The sequence below is a fragment of the Centruroides vittatus genome, unplaced genomic scaffold, assembly GCF_030686945.1.
Source record: "Centruroides vittatus isolate TY-2023 unplaced genomic scaffold, ASM3068694v2 contig_436, whole genome shotgun sequence".
Classification (NCBI taxonomy): Eukaryota; Metazoa; Arthropoda; class Arachnida; order Scorpiones; family Buthidae; genus Centruroides; species Centruroides vittatus.
Genome location: NW_027122237.1, coordinates 345,559 through 360,382, shown reverse-complemented (window position 1 = coordinate 360,382; position 14,824 = coordinate 345,559). Strand labels below are relative to the sequence as shown.

General features: G+C 32.9%; 1 protein-coding gene across 3 annotated transcripts; it reads right to left on the bottom strand.

Moving 5' to 3' along the window:
- Positions 1-1,112: 1,112 nt before the first annotated feature.
- LOC136976936 (amiloride-sensitive sodium channel subunit gamma-like) lies at positions 1,113-13,356 on the bottom strand. Of its 3 annotated transcripts, XM_067272328.1 has the most exons (12): positions 12,865-13,355; positions 10,833-10,992; positions 9,615-9,802; positions 7,929-8,035; positions 6,524-6,687; positions 6,348-6,434; positions 6,074-6,188; positions 5,033-5,105; positions 3,001-3,058; positions 2,273-2,295; positions 1,389-1,473; positions 1,113-1,326 (listed from the first exon to the last, which is right to left on the bottom strand). In XM_067272328.1, exons 1-12 carry the CDS (start codon positions 13,224-13,226, stop codon positions 1,171-1,173), a joined length of 1,578 nt encoding a protein of 525 aa, XP_067128429.1. In that variant the 5' UTR covers positions 13,227-13,355; the 3' UTR covers positions 1,113-1,170. The 3 variants fall into 3 exon arrangements, 2 of the variants coding, with proteins under 2 accessions (XP_067128429.1, XP_067128430.1); XR_010881003.1 differs by lacking the exon at positions 2,273-2,295 and having other exon boundaries at positions 1,189-1,326; positions 12,865-13,356; XM_067272329.1 differs by lacking the exons at positions 1,389-1,473; positions 2,273-2,295 and having other exon boundaries at positions 12,865-13,353.
- Between the last annotated feature and the right edge of the window lie 1,468 nt (positions 13,357-14,824).

The following is a 14,824-nucleotide window of genomic DNA, read 5'->3' as shown; positions in this document are numbered from 1 at the left end:
AACAGGTCCCTGGATTAACTATACACGATGTTTCAATTCAAAAATTTCCCCCCGAAAGGAGTTAGATGACCGGCACGACTTTATCGTTAGCAGGAAAGTGTCTTGTACGGGGGCAAGACACTACTAATTTGAGGTAGAAAGCATATATTTTAAATGAAATAAATTTAAAATATGATTAAAAGTTGCAGCCGGGCATCGTGACGATGTCACAATAAATAATTGCTGGTTAAGTATTACATTATTAATAATAGAATTTTAAAAATTAATTTCGAAATTTTATGCTTAATATGAAAAACGTAAGGTCATTTCGGTATCGTTTTTAACACTAAACGTGAGAAGGAAGTTCGTTTCGTATAGTACAATGGAAGAAATCAAATGTAAATTTTCTTACTTTGTAAAATTTGTCGTTAAAAATTATTTTAAAACAATTATAAATAATGATTTATGTACAGGCTACGTCAATGTATAAAGTTGGAGTAAATAATCTTAAAATATTCGATTAGAAGAAGTTTGAATATAGATAGAAGTTAACTTTATGCTTTCGTGTAGCCTAGTTAGATGCATTAAATTTTAGACAGCGAAAAGATGTATGTTCCGTTTATTTTGTAGCGAGGATAGATACACAGATTACGCAAAAGCAAGGTGAAGGAATTGCTATAACACGAATTATTGCAGCGTGTGCAATGAGATAGACGGTGATGCCTGTAAAATGATTCGCACTTTAGAAACGTTTTCCAGAGTTTTGCGTAACCCGTATAACTAGCACCCGTACAGAAGTAATGGGACATACCCACATCTTTTCATTGTCTAAAATTTAATGCTGTACTGTACGAACATAAATACGCTGCATTATTTCAATGAGGAATCTCTTTAAAAAACTTGAACGTGCTTGTATTCCGTTGGTTATTGTGTTTTTCTCCGTGTTCTAGCACTAGATATTTGTGTGTACATTTTACTGGTACGAGTTTCTGAATCTCAAATTTGAATTGTTCTGGTTCTTCGCTACTATTGATCGAAGCATCTCCGTGACAAGTTGATACGATTTAATTCCTAAATTTAAGAAAAATGCAGTTATTTTTTGACAACTGAAAACAGAATAGTTTTGAAAATTTATTTAATTTTAAATTTACATAAAAGAATTTTTCATATTTCGTGAAATTTTTCTAAGGATTAAGGATTAATTCCAATTGGACTTTGATGAATGGTTTTCTTTTGTTTACAGAACATAGAACCCAAGATAGTTTCGAAATAATGTAGCAACGTCATTAAAGATATACCTAACCACATGCCCATTTGTCCTCCTAGATTGCTGAATATATCTTGAACCTAGAAAGAGGTCATTTTAGAAGAAAATTTATCGAGTAATATGTTAATAAAATAACATTAACCTGATATTTGGGATGACTTTTTAATACGACATGATCTAACGTTTGAAAATAAATACGAACTTTAGCAATATCGGAAGGAAGGATGCTGTAAAAAGGAAAATAACAATTGAGTCGAAATATCTGTATTAGAGTTTTATCGAATCATTAATTAATTATAATATTTTTTATACAGGACATTATAAACATATGGTCTTGTTTTACGTGGGAGTGGCGTGTCAGCAGATACCGCGTACAGTCTGACCAACCCAGGAAGGAACTCCCCTTAGGTGATGGACTAGTTTACTGACCAGGGGTAAAGGTACATCACGCGATTAGTCGGCGCGGTTTAACCCCTCTATCCCTAAGGTATGTTAACCAAAAGCCAGCTGACTCATAATATACCTCACTCCGAATGATTAGTAAAGTAGTCCAACGCCTAAAGGGAGTTGCCTTCCTGGATTGGTTAGACTGTAAAATGAAATACGTACCCTCTTAGAACTCGTGAATACCACGAGTTGTAAGAGCGTAACACTAAGGCCTTTTTCCACGATTCGGATCGTGTGAAAGCGTCCTAAAGGTCTGCTCACAGGAACAACAGGGATCCTCTAACAACGTAGGGTGCCCGAATACTTTTTATAACGTAGTATATATATATGTGTATGGTTTGATATAAATATTCCACATTTCAAATTATATTCGCGTGTTGTTTGTGGAATAATGATGCTGTGTTTCTTAACGTCAATGTTGATTATTGAAATATCTCATTAAAAATCTTTGAAAATATGATAATTAGACAATAACAGTTTAGTAAACTATAGAATAAGAGGTAATATTCCTGGCAAAATACAATTAATCGTGAAATATTACCTAACTTACATTACATAATACTGTAATGAATTTCTTACCTGGAATACATCTCCTTGTTAACCTAAATTTAGAATTTTCGAAATTAATCGAAATGATAAAAGTATCTTTTTAAAATTTAAAATATAATTAAAATGATTATTTAAAAGATTGACGATTTTAAAATTGATTAAGATCATATATTTTTTTTAAATTTCAAAGTGAGAATGTAAAAATAAAAGAACGATTGTTCGAAACATCTAAATAGAATTTCAAACTTTTCTAATTAAAATTTTATGCTAAATGGAAGCTCCGGACCGGGTCCGAATCCCTCACCAACCTAATAGAAATTCCTAAGAGACAAGAAAGAAAACACGAACAAAATTGCCAAAGTTCGTTTAAACATGGCGGCTCGACTCGAGATACCACACGCGAATCCCCCTCTATCTCCCCAACCGTTCGACCTTTAATCACCAAAATTTAACAGCATCAATGCCTCTTATATACAAATTATCATGCCCAATTTCGTTTCTTAATCTTTATCTCACTCCGAAATATTAAATCAAACACACGGCAAGTATCAATTTTTTGACATTTTGGGTTCGGCGGGTCTCAAAACGTCGCGATTCCAAAAACCCGAAGGGTCACGTGTGGTACAATTGCAGTATTAAATGTTAATGTTACAACAGCTAGGAAAGTAAAATGTGAATTGTTACCCAAATTATTCTATGATTATTAAACAATTTATAATGCTATTTACATATACGTTTGTTATATTTAATTTACTTACTGTAGATTTTAGAGGATTCCATTTGGTTGAAGAAACTGACAGCTTGTATTGGATTTCACTGTTTAAACGAATACACAAAATTTAAGATAACGTTTTAAATTTTGAAAATAAATAAATACAAAAGCGTTTTGACCTCACTCGATGGTTATTTTTAAATAGCAATTAAACAAAATGACATTTTCACGTATACACAATGCTTATATACACAGTCAAACCTCGATATAGCGCCTCAATAGAGCCAACGTATACTGGTAAACGGATCTTCCCCATTATTAAATACAGAACCGTTAATTATCTGAATTTACAATTTTGCATTGTAAATGGCATCATCACTTAAACGCGTAACTTTCAAACTCAAACTCGTTTGTATAAGATTCTTTGGTTTAGCACCATACTCGATTTAGTGTCAGTTTCAGAGGGGAAGAAATGCTAGCGCTACATCCAGATTTGATTACTTGTAGCCTGTACAGTTGCATTATTTTTCCTCCTCTTCATATAGCCTATACAGTAGAACATCGTTTATCCGACTTAATTGGGGACTGGGGTTGGTCGGATAACCGAAAGGTATGAAAAAATACATTATTAGTATAGTGTATTAGGCCAGGTTTAAATACTAGCCTTCCCTTTCGTGGTCGAGCCAGTGCTGCCAGCTAAAACATGCAAAAATTTAACAAAAATAATATTAAAGTAGCCAAGACGTAACCAAATATTGTAGCGCCACATCACTAGCGGACATTTGAATTTGCCGACTAGAACGCGGTCGGTTAATCGGGGGTCGGATAATCGATGCTCTACTGTATATATATATATATATATATATATATATATATAGGCTAATATACAATGTTGGCCAAAAATTTAGGACCAACAATAAAATTTTAAATAGTTAATATTAGGCTATTAGACATAGTATAATAGTTTAATACTAAGAATTTAATGGCTTCTTCCAATTCCAATAATTGGAAAGAATTTCCAGGAAGAAGCCATTTATCTGTATAAAAATAGAAGTGGCAGCATCAGGTTGTGGGGATGCTTCTCGTGACAAGAAACTGGCCCTATCCATCAACTATTCAATTATTTATTGTGACATCTTCACAATGCCGGGCTGAAATTTTTAATTATTTTTTAAAATTTATTTAATTTAAAATATGTTTTCCACCTCAAATTAGTACTCGCTTGCCCCTGTACATCATACTTTTCCTATTAGCAATAGAGTAGTGCCGGACATCTAACTCCGTGCTCGAGACTGTTGTCCTTAATTAGTGTCTACATTTTTTTTCAAATTGCAGCACAACAACAGTACAAATCTATACTAGAAAACGTAATGTTTCTCTATGCTGACGATAATTTACCTTTAACCTGGAAATTCCAATATTATAATTACCCGAAACACGCAAGTAAATTGGTTAAAAGATGGTTTCAAAAGGATTAAATTAAATTACTCGAATGGCCCTCACAATTGCCGGACTTAAATCCCACGGAGTGTTGTGAAAACGAATTCATAAACAAGAATTCAAAAATAAAAACGAATTGTTTAAGGCTGTCCAAAAAGCTTGGTCCTCCATTCCCAAAGGAATTTTGTCAACGTTTAGTCGATTCTATGCCAAGAAGATGCAAAGCCGCCATTAAAAATTTTGGTTACTCCTCAAAATACTGAGGCATTTGAATTCGAATTTGTTCCGATCCTGTACTTTTTTGTCCAGAGTAAAAATGTAGGTAGTTTGAACAGAGATAATTTTCATTAAAAAATAAATATTTACCTATTGATACTTGACATATACATAGTTTATAAAAGTCTTTCTTTACATTTAACAGCAGCATCATATTTGTTAAATTAATTTTTCAGTTAAAGGCATTTGTAAGAAAAATTGCTTAGCTGTCCTAAACTTTTGGCCACGCTGTGTATATATTTTTATATATATATATATATATATAACTTAATATTAATTTCATCTGAACATAAAATAACAACATAAAAGTTAAATAACATTTATAAACTTTCTTTAAAGGAAATTTATCTCTTAATACTTACAAACAAGGCAACGGACATACGCAAATATTTTCGTCATTTCTTAAGAGTTGTCTGACGTCGTCTAAACAGCAAACTATAATATATATACATACATACTTATGTTAATATAATATGCCAAATACGTTACTAATATCGACGAAAGAAGTTTCGATATGGTTCAATCATTGTCTCGATTGTAAATAAATAACACCTAATAGATATATTAATACGTAGTTCTGTGCACTCTGTATGAAGTTTCGACGTCAACACTAAAGTAAATTTTTTCAGTAAATTTGTATGCATTTACATACAAATTTAAAAGTTGTGAATGCATCCTCCGCTTTTACGACCTAATTGATTCCTGAAAACCGTTATAAGGGAGACGTCGTACTTGTCGTAAATTAAGTTAACGTTCCTGGAATATACAGTGAAACCTGCTAATATGAATACCTACACTTTGAGCCGGTCTCTTCATTCAAGAACACTTACATTCTCTTTTTGCATAAGGTGACCACCTGTGTAAAATGACCACTAATGTGACCACTTTCAACTGGTACCTTCAGTGGTCATATTAGCAGATTTCATTGTTTAATACTAAAAAGAAATGGCTATTAAAATATATACAACATTTAGTACAATCATAATATAAAATCTATACCAGACGTAAAGTCTGGTATAGATTACCGGGAGTCTACCGTACATTATATTTTTCTCGTTAATTTTCAGTGGCGTGCCGTCCATGGAAGCTGTGGTAGCGCCGCTTCCCTTGTATTTTCTATTCCCAATGGAAGCGCCGTATTGTCGAATACTGGACAGCTTCCACGGCCAAAATATCCGAATGTTTCGTGTCAATTATCTATTTTAGGATTAAAATAAATAAACTGTTTATCACTTCCGGTATTTGTTTAAAATTTTTATGGAAACACAGCTTCCCCATCATCAAATGTCACGACACGCCACTGTTAATTTTAAAAGCTTATAAAGATTCCTTTGTGTTTGATAGATTATCCATTATCTTAGCTATTGTTTCCGCCATCCGGCCTTCTGTATATAATACTCTACCTTGTGTTACGTCGCGCAAATCGCAAGACGTGCTGTTACGAGGAAGCGGCCATGTTGGATCCGCGCAGCTGCATTTGTTTTGACTTAATTGTTGAAAACAATCTCGAAGACAAGTCTAGAAATAAAATTTAATACTTTTAAGCTTATAAAAAATGGTTGTTTTATTATATATATATATATGATTTGTTGTGAAACCGTGTTGTATTGTCTTAGAACTATTGAACACAAGATTGTGTTCAATACTTCTAAATATATATATATATTTAATACTTACGTTCCTAGTGTATAAAAATCCTTCGCTATCATTTGGATAATCGATACAATTATCGGGATAAGGGGGTTTCGAACGATGAATATTTACCTAATAAAGATTTTTAAAGTTTTATATATATATATATATATATATATATATATATATATATATATAAAGAAACGTTAAATATTTCGAACCTGTTCGATAGATATCGAGGTTTCTAATTCGGACGTGATGGCAATTCCTTCGTTTTCTGGCAGCGGTTTAACATTTGAAGGATGAATAATTAATCTTGCTCCGATGTTATTTGTAAGATCAAATATATATTCGTCGGTCTCCAGATTTAATTCTAGGTGAAGACCTGAAAATTAATTATATCTTTTTGAACTTTCTGTGGAAAATTCATTCGGAAAGTTTACTTGCCATCTCGAGACCAAAACTCTACGAACTGTGAATTTTATAGCAAATTTTGCACTCTCGTTTTACATAAAAAAAATTTCATTTATTTTTGTAAATATCCTGCAAAACGTGCGTTTTTTTTCAATTCTTAAAAACAATTTATAAGGAGTCCTTTGTACGAATCGATCGTCTTTCGGGAGTAAAATCGCAAAACATGTCGATATTCAGCCGTATAAATTTATCCGCACTCTTCCTGGGTGCGGGGATCCTTTATGTCTTATTGAAAAGTGGGTTGAGTGAATTTGGTCGTAAATGAAATACATTATAGTTTACTAGGCCCGATCGAAAGACCAACGAGCCGAATGCTCATTAGTCTTTTGATCGGATTCCATTTTTGCAACTGCACCAATGACGGAATTTCCAAAACGAGGAGATAATGAACCATAGATTATTTATTATCGTTCGTACTTTAACGTAAATAGCCTGAAAGGGAAAAGCGAGGAAACACGAGTCACGTCCACGTGGTTAATCCTGGGTGATGACGAGAACGGATTCCAAATAATTCGTAAAACGTGCTGATCATTTACGAGTAAAACAGTTAACTTATATGTTCATTTATTCTCTAAAGTACTTTAATCCGTTTTTTCCACGGTAATAGTCAAAATCGCGTGAATCCTTCCATTTACGTGTACTTGATGAAAATACGAAGATTAGGAAAATGCGTGATGTACTGTACAGTACGTGCAAAACCTATCTAATACGGAAACCTGGCTAAACGGTAAAAATTCTTTTTTAAAAAAAGGAGCTATTTTCTGTTAAGAAAAGAAACCTGTTCAAAACGGAAACCTAAAAAATATTCGGTACCGTACAATTTCGCTTTACACGGGTTTTACTGTATACATTTAATGAGGTCGAAATTCTCTTTTATGAAATGTTAACGAAGTTTCTTCGGATAAAAATGTAGAAAAAAGTGTATCTATTTTATTTGGGGAAATAAATAAAATTTCTCATGCTAATTTTTCGAATAAATATTTACACAGAAGCATTACATTGAAAGTATCTGAAAAGATCTTCAAATACAAAAATTTGTATAAAAATACAAGCTGGGAAATTTGAATATTACATTTTTGCTTCTTAAAATAAATACTTTTAAGAATTGGATGATATTTCTTCAAAATGAATAAAAAAAAGTATTGAACTCACCGCTCATACTTCCATCGGTAGTTGCTCGAAGAATATCTTTACCGTTTTGACCAGAGTTAAAAGTGAAACAATTTCCATAAAGAAAGGTATGAAATGTCGTGAAATTTCTGAAATATACGGTTTACGAGATTAAGAATTACGCGAAAATAAAATAATTTAATTTACTGATAATGTCCGAATGTAAATTAAAACACACTGAAGATCTGTGTCTACTCTACGAAGTGTCATCGATTTATTGCATAACCGAATATGGTTGCAGAATGTAATTATAAGTGTAAACTTTATTAATTTACCTTTCGCCTTTACCGCCAATGCCGGGCTTTAATTTTAAATCATATTTTTAATTTATTTAATTTAAAATATATGCTCTCCACCTCAAGTTAGTAGTGGATTGCCCCTGTACATCATACTTTTCCTATAACAAGAGAGTCGTGCCGGTCATCTATCTAACTCCTTTCGGGAGGGGGAATTTTTGAATCGTAATCGTGTGACTTCCGTTCTATACCGCAAGTTCGTATATAGTTAATTAATCACTTGTTCTAAGTTTTCTATATCTGGTCTTGAATTTCATTTATCTAACACCTTCTCGAGATCAAGGAAAGACAGACAGACGATAGCGAGAATTTATAGGTCTACAATTTTTTCAAATTTCAGCCCAATAATATTGTCCGCAAACAGAAAATCCACCTCTACACCCATAATTTTATTTTCTCGTATAAAAGTCGGAAGATCGTTTATGAACAGATTTTCTAATTGTTCATACAGGATTCCGAACATCCTGTTCAGAATGTCCTCTTTTTTTCAGGCCCAAGAATCTGAGGCTCGCCCCGAGGTAATCCTTTGTTTGAGGCCCAATAATCTGTTTTGATTAAATCGTCTATGACGTATCTACTGTTGGAAAATAGCTGTTTAAGTAAGTTAATAAGGGAGTTGGAAATATCAAACTTACTGAGTTTCCACCATAAGATATCGTTAGTCCATAGAGGCAAATGCTTTCCTCGGATCACTAAACGCTATATATAACTTGTGGCGCTTTTAGACAACACCGACTGAAAAATTTTACGTAAAATAAGATAATAATCAACACCTGTATTTTTCAAAATCGTCCCCCCACTAGTGGATATGATACCAAATTTTTCTATCCGGAGATTCAAAGGATTCGCCAATATGGAAGAAAAAATCTTTCTAAACGCATTGATTGGAGATATCGATCTATAATTTGCTGGCATAGACCCGAGATCTTTCCCGTATAACATATTTAAACATACTTCCAAATAGGAAATCTGCAGCTTAGCTTGAAATCGTCGAACATAAGTACGACAAAATGTGTCTAGAAGGATTTTTACCACTCCATTTATAATTTTATCTAGATCACAAGCCTTTTTTGTTTCTCAAATGTCTCAAAACCACGTTAACTCCTAGAGATAACATGGTTTTGAGCCATTTATTGGATTATAACCACAGATAATTGGATCATCTAGTAGTGAATTACAATTAAAAGTATACGAGTATACACCAAAATTAATTAACGAGAGAGGACCAAAAGATTGTTTTGGCTTAATTTGGAATAATTTGCGAATGCTTTTAACGAAATTTTATGTTGTTAGAATCCTTATATAGTAATATTAAATTAAAATAATATAAAATATTTAAAATAATAATTCAAAAATTCATCGGTTAACTTACAAGTGGTCACACGGTTGGCCCATGAATCGGCATTGGTGTACGAATTTTTGTATCTGATGTCCCATTTCGATTTTTTTGGACAGAGGAAGTGATACGTAAGCGTTAGAAAAATATTTCATTGTGGATCCTTCGTATAAAACTGTATTATTGGTTCTGTTACGAGGACATGTTGCAAATGCAGTCGATGCCTGATTAAATACGTTTTCACGTTAATTTTTGAAAATTCGTTGAATCTTATGACATAATTAACATTAACAATTATTATTTATGTAAATTATACTAAACATTTAAAAAAAAACTTAACAAACACCAGTAATAAAGAGCCTGCACCACTAAATTCGAAATTAGGAAGAATTAGAATTTTAGGAACGAAGCTTCTCGTGAAAATTATTCTATTTTTATTTTATTTTTACATTCTATGCTCTGTCATATGTAAAAGGGAAAGTATAGCGATGGTTAAAAAATAAAGACCGAAGATTTTTACAATTTTGGACTCGGAGGACCTTGAAACGTCGAGAAATGCAAATAAATTCGGCTTTTTTTTGTATGTATGGGTGTTAGTGTTTGTGGGGGAAACGATTTTATTCACCCCGTTCGAAGCTTGATAACTCCCGTGCCCTTAGTCAAAAATTTCTGAAATTTTGCAGGGGTCGATGCTACTAAATTTTGGTGGTTAAAGGTCGAGGGGGGTCTCTTGTCGTATCTCGAGTAGGGTCGGACTTAATGACGATTTTACTCGTTATTATCACTTACAATTTTTATAAAACCGTCCCTACCCTCAAAATTAAGCTTTTTGTTATTTTATAATAATTAAAAATATAAAAAGTTTTTATAACAAAAAGTGATAACAGATGGTGCCACACGCAATTTTATTTTTTGCTTAATAATATAAAAGTTTTTTTTTAATAAAACCTCATAACAGCCAGGAAAGTTACGCAACACTCGAATTCATAAAGAGCAATAAATATAACAATTATAGACGTTTAATTGTTTAAATTATTCATTTATAAGTAAATCTTGTTTAGGTAGATCATATTCTATCTTTAAAATAAAATATCAGATGGTGCCACCAAAATTTTAAATGTCGCCGGGAAAGTTAAGCAACTCGTTGCTACATTTTTACTATTAAATTATAGAAGTTTTTGCTTATTCTTGGAATTTAGAGTACTTTTTTGAAAATATATAAGTTAAATAATAATAATAATAATAAATACTTACAGATAAAGGAGGAGAGCCAATAAGAGTTTTCAGTCTTTTGGAGGAAGCCTCTTCGTTATTAGTTTGAGAACAGGTAACATTTAACACGTGGCATAAACTGCTTGCTTTCAAGAGTAATCCGGATGTACAACAAAACGAATCTAGAGCATTACTTCTTATTCTAAAAAGGATTTTTAGAAAACAAAATTAATGTCGTCGATTAAAAATAAAATTATTTAAAAATTATCGATGATCGGAAGCTTCCAAAACCTATGAAATCTGAAGACTGTGTAGGTCAAGAAGTGTGGCAACATGACAGACATCCCAGCAAACCGTAGCCGTGTACAACTAAGGATTATCTTGCTAGAAAATGGCTGTTTGTAGCTCTGTCATAAAAGGCAACGCGCGAGGGAGCAGGATTTCCCGAACCTACCGACCGCTGTGCAATCTGTCCCTTGCATCACTACTAGGAGTGATCAACCGGCATTCGAGACTCGTTCCCAAACTAGCATTTTGGATTGGAGCAGTGTGCTGCTCAACAATACAAATGGAATTGAAGAGTTCACCAGTCTGTCTCGCGATCAAACGATCACGTTTCTTGTTGGGGCATCCAGAGTCTGCCACGTGCATCCGCTACCTATCACCTCGTCACAGTTGTCAGAATGGTCTAGAAGGCGTACAATTCGATGAAGCGGCCATTTTATTTCCCTCAGCCTGATGATGAAGCCTTTCTCTAACTTCTCCGTCAACTGTGTGTAATGTATTTGACTGTGTTGTACAGGCGTGCCCGGCGGTCGAAGATGTTCAAACAACACGCACACTTCAAATTCATGGCCGATAAAACGCCTCATTTCGGAAACTGGATACAAAATTAAGCCGTGTTTACTACTTAATTTTGTACTTCAGTTCAATATTCTTTTAGCTTCATATACGGGAGGCCGGATTGCCGAGCGGTCAAGGTGGCAGCTTACCGCTCTGGAGGACCCGGGTTCGAATCCGAACGGGTCGAGAAATCCCCAGGAATTCTTCGGGGGTGGTCCGTCCGGATATGTCGAGCCCCGTCCCTCACCACCCGGTCGGCCCATTGTGGGCCTGGCCGAACCCATAATGGGCCTACTAAAAGAGGCCCTCTTAGTGCCCACAGGGCGGAAAGAGTTAAAAAAAAGCTTCATATACGTACAACACGTGTATCGAAACTAAATATTTCTTTCCGGTTTGTTTTTTGAATAAAAATAAATTCATATAGTCAATAAGTTGTGCTTTTTTATTTAACTAAATTAAAACAAAGCACGACATTTTGAAATCTGTTTGTTTTTACATATCAAGAGGCGCTGCTTTGTCATCTTTCCCAAAGTTCTCACGTAATTAGCGCCGGCCGTGATTGCGTATTGTTTGAAAAAAATATATCGTGGAAGTTACCTGCACAATAACAGGATTTAATAAAGATCAGTGTGAATACCACGTCTAACACGAGCAATACCAAATTTATATCAATTCTCTATTGTAAACTCTTCCGTTTGAATGATTTATTTTTAGGGGAAAGCCGGAGCCGTAGCCCCGACACCCAAGGCCAAAATATGTATACAGTAATTAAATTTTAATTATACAATTTAAAGATATTCTTAGAGACATTTTATATCTTCTCGCACCCCTGAAAAGTTCTTACAGAAACGAATAGAATATTGTATTGTTAAAAATAGGGTATTCGACGATTTATGAAGAGAACAAACACGTGAAAGGATTTGCTTATGTAAAATCTAAGTAAATCATTTGTTATGGTAGATACGACATTGTTTAGGTGTACAGGATTTTTATTATACTAATTTCGTCCGTCGTATATTGGGGCCTTACTGTATAGATAAACACATTGCACTTATTTTGAATCTTAATAGTGACAGATTTAGCTAGCCGCGGTATTCCAGGGCAGGACCCCCGATATTTCCCCAAAGGTTCCCCCCGGGCCTTCGGCGGGAGTTAGTTAATTTCCCAATTGACAATTAATTTCGCTCCTGTTAGTTTCATCTATTACTAAACAAAGATAACGTTGACTTACCTATTGTAATTACAAACGGTTACTGCAGGAAAATCCAATTTGCTTTCGGTATTAACTTGAAGATTTAGTACAGTGGGGTATTGAAAGTATTCTCTTAAATAAGCTATGCTGTGAAACAAACAAAATCCCATGCATATCAATATCAACGTAAACCATACCGTGCGATTGACGATGCCATTTCTCGAAGGTTTCCTCTGGTGTTTCGTGCCATTTTCTATATGTTCCAATTGGCACGACATTGTTGGCCAGGCGTGTTTGGACCAAGATCTCTCCGAATTTATATTCTCTTCCGAAAATTGATTTTCGGAGTTTTTCATCATAGTGCTGAAGAGCTCCAAGCAAAGGCTGTCTTTCCTATCCATGTTGGAAAGCGTAGTGAAGAGAAAGATGCTATCTATCGATAATTCTTATTGGATAATAACGTGACGTCATTTTTCCAGGAAATCACTTAAAATATAAATATTATTAATTAAATTTACTTATATTTTTTTAATAAAAATTATTTATTGGTTTTTGAATGAAGATCGGTGTATTTAGTCGGGAGTAGTAAGCACACTTTGAAGTCGATTGTGTGTGCGAGAAAAAAATTATTTTTAGAATTTTACAAAAGGAACATAATTAAAAGTCACGTAACATTATATTTTTTAATTATATATTTTGAAATTTAATTTATTTCATAAAATGTCAGGTTCTTCTGTGTTTTTTAGTAACAAATTAAGACTTTACAAAGACTTTTTTAAATTTAAATTTAAAATTAAATGACAAATTTACTTTTAAATTTCAATTTTTACAAAATATTTTCTACGAAAGAAAAACCCGAAAATAAAATATGGGATGTAGTCCACGAAGAAGAAAATAGGGCATAGTCTATTGATAAATGGAAATGACATCAATTCTATTGAGCTGATAATATTTACATTCTATTTTTCGTGATTAATAAATCTAAATTCGTAACTATTTTTTATTCCATTAAATTATACAAAAACTCCATTATTTTTTACTCCTGTACAACAATATAAAATAACGAATTTACAATAAACATTTACTTAATTAATTCTTCTGTTTGTACAGAAATTAAAACATATATATATATATCATTATTGATAGTGTTTTGTCATTAAATTATATTATCGTAATATAAAAAGCACTTTATTTTCTTTATATTTTATTATTAATTATCAAAATATTGACACTGTACTTGTATTTTGTATCACGTCCCTCCAAGAAAAATCGGTATGCAAGAGTGTATGTGTTAAATTGTATTTTTTTCGATATTTAGAAAATAAATTTACTAAAGATATTGTTTATTTTTTGGCTGAAGAATTGAATTAAATCTATTTTTCATTTCATTGATTTTTCTTTCGCTTTATACAGAGGAGATGGTGTGGTTTGTATTTTCAAATTCGATCGAACTGTGATGCAACTAAACATATCTATATATCGTGACACGATTACGTGTAACATCTCCCCAGCAACTGAATACATCAATAATTTGTAATTTTGAAACATTTTTCACATTTATATAAACGTTAATTATATTTTAATCTAATCTAAATCGTTTAATTGTGTTGAAGACCGTGCCTTAATTATATTTAATTTATTTCCTCGGCGATAATATTATCATAGTATATAATTTGTAGGTGTAAAGTCGTTCTAAATTTATTCGATAAATAATATTTGAATTTCAATGATTATTAATTAAGTACATAGAGTAATTAAATAATTGAAGAACGTGTTCTCGACACGAATTAATGAAAATATTGAAGATAATCAGTGTACGTTCTGATACGTTCATTATCCTCTTCGACACTTAAAAGTGATCATTTCGTTACTAGTCACGTGAACGTTCGTCTCACATAATCCATTCCAGGCAACAATTGATCCCGGGGCAGTTTTTGACCTATTTTTAAACAACGTTAAAGGTTATTTTTTTTAAATCTACACGAAAAAAATCTAAATG